The 11,430-nt window shown below is 31.1% G+C and overlaps 1 protein-coding gene across 2 annotated transcripts; it reads right to left on the bottom strand.

Annotated features, from left to right (window-relative positions):
• Positions 3,925-10,496, bottom strand: LOC109355553 (putative axial regulator YABBY 2). Of its 2 annotated transcripts, none has more exons than XM_019598768.1 (6): positions 10,305-10,496; positions 7,894-8,019; positions 7,659-7,785; positions 6,007-6,055; positions 5,548-5,623; positions 3,925-4,310 (listed from the first exon to the last, which is right to left on the bottom strand). In XM_019598768.1, the coding sequence occupies exons 1-6, from the start codon at positions 10,374-10,376 to the stop codon at positions 4,197-4,199; spliced, it is 564 nt and encodes a 187-aa protein (XP_019454313.1). In that variant the 5' UTR covers positions 10,377-10,496; the 3' UTR covers positions 3,925-4,196. The 2 variants fall into 2 exon arrangements, with proteins under 2 accessions (XP_019454313.1, XP_019454314.1); XM_019598769.1 differs by having other exon boundaries at positions 7,659-7,779; positions 10,305-10,495.

The raw sequence follows: 11,430 nt of genomic DNA, 5'->3' as shown, positions 1-11,430 counted from the left end.
TTTAATTATTTTGTAATATATAAATAGATTATAAGGTTACCAGATCAAAGTTTGTATTTATCCATAAGTATTATACTGGCAAAGTTCAATGCCACATATAATTCCTGATCATAATGTATGAGTGGAGTGTACTTGTATGTGTGTGGCACTCAAATTTATATTTGTCACCTCAAATTTTGGGCTCAAATATCATTGTCGAGTCGTTTTATTTTCTTAGTTAACTAAGTATAACGTTTCGGATTTTGATCCATTGAATTATTATGTGCATGATAAAAATAGAAGGATTTTCAATTGACTATTTGTAAAAAAAATAGTCTCTGGTCTATTAGGCAAAAGAACACTATAGAAAACTCACAACACTCAAAACCTTCTTTTCAATGATTCATGGATCCAAACATATCATATATCAAAATATAAAAACTATAGGATAGAGCATAATTTATTCCTTGGAATAACTATTAATAGGGTTAGGTAGAAAAAAAATTAGAAGCTAACTAGATATCTAATAAAATATACTCTAACAAGTAAAAAATGGTAAAGAATATAATAGGAAAATATTTAAAGAAATGTAAGAATTGTGGGAAAATGATTGGGATATGGGTATGGCCCTCATCGTAATTGGCAAGGTTGTAAGTGACATGACAGTCCGAATAGGTTTAGAGACATTGATTTATTGTTTTGTGCAGTGAAAGATAAAGTTAAGTCACCCATCTCTCTTTGTTTCAGACAAGACCCACTTGCTCAGACTCACACATGGATCCACCTCTTTGATTTGACCTTTCAGATTCTCTGCTTTTAACTTCTTCCCACTACACTACATACTATATTTTCCTTCTTATCTTCTCTCTCGCCCCACAATTACAACTTCATTATCACATATTCCTTCTATCTTCCCATGCTAATTTTAAAATTTGAACAACATTGTTTCAGTAAATTATATTAACATTCTTTTGAGATTTACTTGAAAGTTACACAAATCACTTATTCTTTTTATACACTTATACAATTTGTGTTTTAAACATTAGGGAAGTGAATATAATCAATGTAAATATCAGTAATGTTAGTTACTTGTTATTAACTTAAAATTGGTTAATTGCTGCAACCTTGGACAATTAAATTTGCAAGGTTAGAGATTTGCATTCCATAAGAATCTTATCTAACCACAATCCCAGTTAGAAAATTAATCTCATCATGATACATGTGAAGGGTACCCATAAGAGAAAAACAAAAAATATTTAAGTTTTGTATGTGTTTTGTCAAGACTCTTTCATTTTGATCTGATCATAACGTAAAACCCCACATGTCACTCACAAAAGGGAGAGAGAATTTGTAGGCTAGTAATACGGAGAACACACCTGCAGCAACATGTATCTAATATCATGTGCATCCCTTGAATTAAGGACCAAGCATCATCATTAACAGACAACTATGACCCATTAGATTTAGGACATCACTAAATAGTACTATATATATTAGTCACTCACTCTAGAGTGCATGTTTTGCATGTGGTGTGTCAAACATTGTATATGTCACACCACAAGTACTGAAGCAAACACTGTATTAGTAATAGTAGTAATAGTAGTAATTCATAATTTCATTGGTGTCCTGGAAACAACAAACTCTATATGCAGGTGCCACTCAATATTCTGCTACCTTGGAACAATGATCAATAAGAGTCACGCGCATTTTGACATTTTACGATAGATACAAGCCTTCAACTTCTACAAATGTACACAGTTGAAAATTTAAATAATTTGATGAAGATTTTGTGAATTTTTGTGTTTTACTATAAATTTTAAGACTTTTAATTTTCCCCTGAAAACATACACAACTAAATAAAGATTTTCAGTGATTGTAACTCTGCCATTGAAATTTTTTCCCTTGTGTATAACGCACATACCCTTATCATACTAAAAAAAGTCCATTATTATCACACTAAATTAAAAACTTAAGATAGTAGGTTATAAGACCTTCGACTCTTAATAAGCAACTCGTTTTATAATTAATATATATTTCTTGATGCATGTAGTATACTATTTTCTGCCTTTTTCTAGCCTGGCTCATGGTTATTAATTACTGCTACATTTAACTTGGGTCATGTTTGACTTTAGTAGGATGTTGAATTATTATTATTTTTATCAGAGCCATTGTAAATATGTTAGTATTTTGTTGTGTGTAAGATTTCACTCTCAACCTCCTTCATCCTAATTATCAAACAATTTTATAACTCCTTTTTTTTTTTGTCGATGGTGAAACTCGAACCCACAACCTCCTGAACTTCATTCATTAAGTCCTCAATCTTCACTGTACTCCCTAGGATGTTGAATTATTGAAAGGAAATTAGGGTTTTCTAGACATTTTCCTCACTCCCTTGTATAAACAATTGGGTTGGCATGCATGCAACAACTACACTGTTGCTCCTTTAATAGGGCTGTGCACCATTAACTGATCAAGATGGTCACTTCACCGTCCAGGACTCAAAATAAAGAGAAAGTAGAAAAAGAACCAATGATGAAAGAGGTAAATAAAATTTCACCCCTTTCATTTATTTAAGCACCTAATGAGTCATGTAGCATGGTTGGTACTCCCTCGGGGTGACTGAAAAATGGTCAAACGTCAACCAAAAATGAAAAAAATACTCTGTCCATGTGGTCCTCCTCTTAGATGGAGATGGTAAAATCTGAAGCTATTTTTTAATTAGATATTACACTCATTTGGAACATCATGCCGCATGAGTGTAATATGAACAATATTAAACTTTACGAAATAATATTAAAATATTAATTTATGTTTTTATAATTTTTTTTATATGAATGAAGTTTTCTTATTGGCTTGAGGCATTAGATGGAATGGGGATATATAATCTTGATACTCATCATATGATAGACTAAAAAGAGTGGGATAGATAGATGATAGGATATGAGTAAATGATAGGATAATGATAGGGTATCCTACTTCTAGGTGGTTGATGCTCACCAGATAACTATGACAGGAGAGGAAATATTATACTATTGTATTGTTCATTTCTAACTTGGTTTATAAAAAAATTACTAGGTGAATAAGACAGGAAATGCAAACAAAATCCTTCATCCTTTTAGGTTTGCCAAACTTTGGATAGCGATAAGATATGACAAACTATTCTATCTTGTGTTTCTTATCTATTCATTAAACGAGTCATTAAAATGAAATATGTTGACATATTGTTATATCTAACTATTATATTATAGGTAAACAATAAGTTTGAGTTGAGTTACATTAAATAATGCTGGACTTGACTCAATAAAAGTTGATTCACTTTGAAACTGAACTAGATAAAAAGTTGTTTTACTTTGAAACTCAAGCTTATCAAATTTAATATGAATTATTTTTTTTAGCTTTAACTTAATTTTATGCAAATTTAAGCTTATGAACTATTCGATTTCTTCCCTTATTACTACATAAATCAAAATGCAATAAAATTAATAAAATGCAACACTTAGTTTAAAATTTTACATATATAATTGTGTTGTGAATGAAATATTTGAAATATAATGGTTTGAATTCCCTTATTCTTATTTAATAATTTATTTTGATTTTTATAAAAAAATAACTCTAATTAATTAGTCATAAAGAAGCGACCAAAAACCTAATGATGTGAACAATTTCAAAGGTCATTTACTTTTATTTCATTTAATGTCTCACATGTTTGCATTTATTTGAAAGAAAAAATGTTAGAGATCTCCACCACTTGTAAAGGATAAATACTCTTGGTTCATTGTTTGACACTCAGATTAAAATGGTTGATTGATATATATAACATGTCAAAATCCTTTCTCATATCGGAGAAAGAAGTTCTAATTGTTATTATATTTGAATTTTTCATTATCGTCTCTTTCAGTTACTAGAGAGGATTCTAATTAGTCATCAGAAACGCACAAGAAAATCATAGAAGGAACGTATTGTTTAGGTTGAAGTGTTCAAGTTCTTCAACCTAATAACTGCAATCACAAGAATAGCAATGTCATTTCATCACAGCTATGTAGAAAAAGAAATACATATACTACTATTCAATATTTGTGAGAGGATGAAGTTAATTTGCAAGAGTATCATCCCACCATCCAGTTTTACGATTGAGAAAATTGCTCAGCCTCAAATTTTCACTGATTTAGGTCAAGCATAGAAAAAGGAAGCTCTATACTCACATCTTCCAATTTATATCAGTAGAATTCATTAGACTTTTGAGCTGCTTCACTTCCATGGTCCAACTTTGCTTGCTTGTTCTTACCATCCAGCTGCTTTAATCCAAAGTGAATATGAGGGAAATGTGCCCACTGCATATATTTACATACATATATATAAGATGAGACACTTCTCAAGGTACCAAAGGATAATACAGTGTAGCTACTTTTACCACATATATAGGAACTATCTGATAGACCAAGGGAAAATATATTTATATCTAATAGAATCACATCTAAAAGACTAGACAGTAGCTACTATTTTTATGCCATGGATATCTAATTGGAAATTGTGGGTTGATACTATAATGAACAATGCAAGAATGGATATAATGTATTGTGTATCAATTATAGAAGACAATTTATGCCTCGGTGTTTCTCTCATGTTTGGGGCAAGAAAGTGACCCTAAAATTCAGAATCTTCAACAGCATTGCATAGATAATTTTCCTCTTTACGCTTGTATTAAAGGATAAAAGTAACATATAATTACATCTAAAGAATAAAAACGTCACATTCTTTTGTGTTTTATGTTGATTTTGATGTACTTTCCTTTCAAATATTGGAGAGAATCCTCTAACTCAAAATAACACTAGGGAATTGGCCTATCATTCTATAAAGATGAGTATTATAAAATATCTAAATTAGAAGTCAATATTTTAATATGTCCCTATGATAATGAGAGTCTCAAACCTAGAGATGTCATTTTATAGTGTAAGAAAGACATTTTGTCTCTTTATAAAGAATATCAGAAAACAACAGTGTGATTATCTGTTATTTTTTATGTGCATCATTTTTTCACATGTTTAATGTTGTTGTACAATTAAAAAACATATTATACAAGTGTTTGTGGGGGCGTCCAAGCTAATTTGGGATGTCAGCAGGGTAAATATCAGAGTTAATAAAAAAATTATTTAAATTAACACCTAATATAATATGTTCTACTTGGATGGGAGGGAGAAGGATATAGGGTCCCAAACTGTATTTCAAACTATATTCAAGATTAATATATTGAAGTAAAAATATAAAAAATAAAAAATATTTAATTTTGTAAATGATATATATTCATTAATCCAAGACATAGTTCGAGACAGACAACAAATCCTTATTGGTTCATACATGTGTTAAAAGGAGTGTTAGTATTATGTGTCGAACACGGTTCACATATTCCTGAGAGAGATGTGAGTACTTTATAGTTTATCTTTCAGCTTTCATGCATGTTTATATTTATGAACGTATTACTAAAATTGTTTTATGTCAGCACATATTACTTAATTACAACATCCTTAGAGGACAAAGAAATGGTGAAATGGTAATTAAGAATAGACTCACGTTTTTGGCTGCTGTGCTGAAAGCCTCCCTGTGGCTGATATCTGGATTACTAGCCTTAATCCTTTGGATTTCTTCCCTGCAAAACCATACAGTATAGAAGCCTTGCTATTTGTGTTTGTTCAATGGAATCAACCAAATACAGATTATACAAATATATGCAAAAGGTTAATGGTTTTTTAGTATATTGTTGGAAATGCAATGCTAGATAATGTTTCATTCCCATGTGAGATTTCGTGAATGTAAAAATATTCCTCCTACCAAACACCACCTTAATTTCCTCAACAAATTAAACTTTATTCTCAAAACGTCATTTTTATTTATTTATTACTAAGTTTTTCTTTTTCTTCACATGAAAATAAAGTAGCCAATTAATCGAGTAGCTAAATTATTTTAATATTCAATTTATAGAAATGTATCAAATAAATACCTAGTAACATGTAAACTCAAAAGATTACTTACTTGATGAACCGATTATAAGCAGAAGGAACACGTTGTCTCTTTTCAGGGGCTGCGACAATTATGAAATCATTCACTTAGGAATATTACAATAATAAAATTTATAGAACATCATAAATAATGAGTTAATCAAATGGTGTAAAATCCAATATATCATACAAAGTTAAAGGACAATATTTGATATCACACACTCAAAAGGAATTCATTTCTTACTTAACACCAAAAAAATTAAGGAACATTATTTAACACAATAAATCATCAATAAAAACCATTTTGTTAGAATTGTTTTATTAGGATTATCACAAATTAAACCATATTGCAATTTTATGCAAATATAAATTAATTGGATGCAAAAATTGCTAAACCTGGTTTTTCTGCACAAGTTATGATTAATGTTGTTATTATGCTTACGGTTGTTAAGTATTATTTATAGGAGAAATTTGTTAAAGAGTCCTGTGCATGAACTTATCATGGTGAACAAGATAAGCTTATTCCTAACCTGTGAATTTTGGTTTTCAACTCCAAATCCAACACAATTACATAGTTGGACTTGCTGGCAGTACAACCGGGTACTAAGGACCATATATATGATCTGATTTAATATTAAAAATAGGACCATATTTATGTTTCTGTGGCACCCAAATAACATTGAAATTCCACATTTCCATCTTTTATTATCTAAGGGTCTCCTTTATTTGCTTTCCTAGGTTTGGTTTGAGTTATCTTGCTCTTATTTCTGTGGAAAATTGTCATCATTTTACATGTCACTTTAGAGGGCGAAATATTAGACCCATTAAATAACTGATGATAATGGAGAGTGCAGTACTTCTACTACTAGTACCAAACTACCAATAACAATTATTACCATGATGAGCTATTATACATGGTGACTGCAGTTTGTAACTGTAAAATGAAGTTACATTTGGATAAGTGCATGATGTTCTAATTAACTAGGGCATTGCATGACAGCAATGAATTAAGGATGGGTCAATTTTGTTACGAAAGGTCACCATCTAGGTGTGGGCCATATAAATTGATGAACATAAAATAAAGATGCTCAAAATTGGAACCTCTTATACCTAATAAAACTTGCTACTCAGACATGGGCACCCACTCTTATGTAGAAGAAAAAACAAGTTGCCTAAATCATGAGATTGTTCTTCTCTGATTGTTTATATTAATTAACTTCTGCCACTCTTTTAAACTTTTCTGGCCGTGTATAACTAAAATGTTCAGGGTAGCCTACTAGCCTACATAGCTATGTGCTTGTAGTTTGTTCACTCAAATTGAGATTGAAGTTTTAAATTGCGGTTATGTTTATTAAAATTGTGGACTATTATTGGAAAATGTGACTGATGCAGTCATAGGTGCATTCGGATAAGATTTTGGAGGCTATCAAAAAGTTAAATACAAAATGAGAGAAATATGAGTAATGGCATTTCTACATCTCATTTATACATCAAAACTCAACAACATATCTTGAAAAAGAAAGGAGAGAAACACAATTTCTCATACTAGTTATCTATAGTGTCTTTTTCAAAAGCAAGAAGTTGTATGAGCTAATATTCAACTGTGATGTATGAAAGAAGTTGTATGGGTTAATGTAATATGATGTACAGATAACATAATTTGAGAAAGATTGTGTGACTACTCACGAGGAATGGGAGAAATCCTAGGTTGTTCATGCTCTACAGGTTCAAATGCCATTATTTTGTTACATTTTGAAGATGATCCCAGTTCCTTGCTGCTTGACTCATCAATGCTTAGGTGCTGTTTCTGTGACTTAGCAACAGATTAAGTGCAATAAGGTCACAGTATAGGATCATCCCTTATATGTATGAATATGTGCAGAAAGAGAAAGAGAGCAAGAAAAAGAGTGTGAAATAGTACCTGATGAGGGTCTTGGGGAAGAGGAAATGGTTGAAGTGATGCTCCCATGTTAACTGATAGCAAATTGGAACAATGCCCACATCTAACCGTCACTATGGTTAGCAAACTGCTATGTGGAACACTTACCTGCCATTACACATTTTCAAATACCAAACAAAACAAATATACATCACACTTGCAAATTTCACTAGCAAGAAAATCAGTAGAAGAATATGATTTCTCAAGTTTGTTTATAACCTTCACATATATATACAACACAGTGATCTGTCACACACTTGATGCTGCTTTAAATTTCTTATATAATTAGGACTAGCAGTAAGAGCTGACAGAGCTTCATTGTCAAAGTAGAACATATTTATGCAGGAGGAGAAGTGAGTTTTGCAATAAGGAAGGCAATGAGGGGGTAAAACAAAATGCAATGTTGCCAAAAGAAAGAGGTTGAAGATGATAAATAAAGAAGCTAATTAGGGAAGTCAGTGCAGTAATCTTTTGTCATTTCATTCTGAGAGGTGTCTACTTTTATGGGGTCTGAGATCAGTGTGGTGTGGCATATTCAATACATTTAACGTGTAATGGTTTTAAAAGTTAGGATACTCTCACAATGTTACACCTTGGTGTTGGTGCGCATCACTTTTTGCTGACACTGCAAGGCAAGGATGATAAAAGATAGAAATTGTATATCATAGCAAGGTGGAAAGAGAGAGGGTGAAAATGACTTGACTGGAACAGAAACCATAAAGGCCATCACACACTCTTAACCACTTAGTGCTATCAACAAATGTTTTGTATGCTATGAATAAATAAAGGGAAGAGTGAGATCATTATCATGAAGCAGACTAAATTCACTGCTCTTTGTTTTACAGTTTTAAGATCTCCCTTTGAGGAGAAGAGAAAGAAAAAGGGCTAATTTCAATGGAAACATGGGGAGTGATACGGTAGTCTATGGTTAGGGTGAAAGGTTTAAAGAATGAAGTAAAGAAGATTGTGGATTTAAGTCTCATCCATAACATAAAACTAACATACTAACATTTGTCTATCAGAATAAATAAAAACATAGCTAAACCTAAATGTTAAATAGTTGGGTTCCCTTTAAAAAGGTGTTCAGAGTAACCTTGTCAATAAAATAAAAGTTGGCGTTTTTAGAATTTTAACTTGGACCCCTTAACTGAGTTTTTCATCTCTACTCAGATTAATTACAGTCCAATTTGATCTCTGAATATCAAAGATCGCTGATCTATTTCAACTGTTAAAAAGGAGAGAGAAAGAAAGAGAGGATGAATATAGCTTGTTTTGTTGCTGAAATGGGTTTCCTAACAATGTCCACAAGTTCTTGTAGAAAGAAAGAGAGGACACAGCCTCTGTACTTGAGGGAACCAACAAGTCCGAAATTGTGAAAGAACTTGATGGTGTACGATCATAAAAGAAGTTGCTTCACTGGAAAATCATGATGAGAAGAAATTAAGGGATCAAAGACTGATGAAGAAAGAGAGAGAAACTATATTGCTTGCCACCACATGGATTCATATACAGATTTAATCTTTGTGAGCTGTGTGTACCAGCACAAAAGTACAGAAAGTAAACAATTAAAAAAAACTGATAAATAAAAAATAAATTTTATATAAAATATAGCATAGAAGATCATACATGATGCTAGCAAGATATATATATTGTGCAAATTATTATTCATGTTTTAGATTTTATTTTTAAAAGTAGATGAGAAGAGGGGAACCCTAATATCTGGGAATAGCCCTAGTAATATCACAGCCTTCAGTTTTCTTGAAGCTTTTATGCCTGTGTATGCATTTTGTTCATAACCATCTTAATTAAATTGTTTCTTCCTGGCTCATACAATTCCTTGGTTAACCTCTCAAACTATGATATGCCTAACTTGTTCAACGTATCTTGGGGCTGCATATGAACTTCAACTTCTAATTGTCATAGTAGTAGTAATCAAGAAGAAAACTCAGCTCCAGTTTGCATAAAATATAAGATAAGGGTTGAATTATTGGTTTAAAGCACACACCAGTGAAGAAATTCATTTCAGTGGTGATAATATTCCATAATTAATTCCTAGCTAGGGAAGTTACCCTTATATTAATTGGGGTATTAAGAGTTGCATTCCAAAGAGTGAAGTTTATACATGCACTCTGATTAGATGTGAGGTGAATTTTGCTTTTAATTTCATGGCTACTACCCACAAGAGCTTTTCCTTATATACTTTGTTTTCACTCATCTCATGATCTTGATTGATATATACAAGATATATAGAATACCCTTATTGCCAAATTAGCTTATGAAAGAGATGCTACAATAAATAAATAAATAAATAAATAAACTAGAGGAAGTAATATAGAAAAAATAAAAGAGGGAGAGAGAAGGAAGAAGAGAATTGAGATGATGTAAGTAAGTACCGCTAGAATGGTGTTGCAGAAGTTGCAGTGAACATAACAAACACGTTCAGTTGCCATCATGTCCATTGACATTTTTGTTTTCTATTTTGTGACTGTCCTCTCAAGAGTTAGCTTAGCTACTAGATTTATAGGCAGATCACGAGGGAAGAGGGAATTTACTTATCTCAATGAAAAATAATGATCATGGTTTTACAGAAGAAAATAAGATACAGATTTAGCATACAAATAAGAGAAAAAGAAACTATCTATTTTCCTTTTCCTTTTATGTATAGATGGAGATATGCATATTTGTGATGGGAAAACGTGATAAGACCACTGCTTACAATATAATACATATGATAATAAAGTATATATCTCATTTCATAAGGAATAATTTATCTTCTATAATCGAATAACTATTTGACATGTGTATTAACTTATTTTCTAGGGGAAGAAATAAGACATATGTCAAATAATGAGTTGTTTTAAGAAAATAATATCTTATGATAAAGAGATATTTTATTCAATATATATGAGTAGTTTTACACATTGACATTGGTTCATCAATCATATTCATTTTTATTATTACTAATTCTTCAAAAAATATAAACAAATAGTGGATAATATATTAACTTTATATAAATATTTATCCTGATAGTATATAGATATTACAATCTTAAATTACAAGAGTATTACTTTAGGTTAATGAATATTTATAGGAATAAATAATCTAAATACATCCTTTACTAATCTAAACATTAAAATAATCTAAATATTAAAAGTATTGGAATGAAAAATACAATAGTTCTACCGACGTCAACAATGCAATCATAATCTATTACATAAAATCTAGTATTAGAGATTTAAATATGAATCATAATTAATCTGTAACATGGGAAATTAAACTACAGAAAGTATGGGAGATGTGTTATCATTTTCAAAGGTTGGGATGGGACTAGTCTGGTCGGGAGAAAGAAGTGAAGATGAGTGGGTATTAAATTAAAACTTTGATTATGGGAAATCTTAATTTGGAATTAATGTTGCTAAGAAAGATAGCGTGTGAGAGCGCGTAAGTGAAAGACATAAGGAATAGAGAGTGGGGAAAAAGGGAAAGAAGAAGGGAATGGATATGATGATTGAGAGAATG

Source organism: Lupinus angustifolius, chromosome LG08, assembly GCF_001865875.1.
Source record: "Lupinus angustifolius cultivar Tanjil chromosome LG08, LupAngTanjil_v1.0, whole genome shotgun sequence".
In the NCBI taxonomy this organism is placed as follows: domain Eukaryota; kingdom Viridiplantae; phylum Streptophyta; class Magnoliopsida; order Fabales; family Fabaceae; genus Lupinus; species Lupinus angustifolius.
This window is presented reverse-complemented; position numbering and strand designations above follow the sequence as displayed.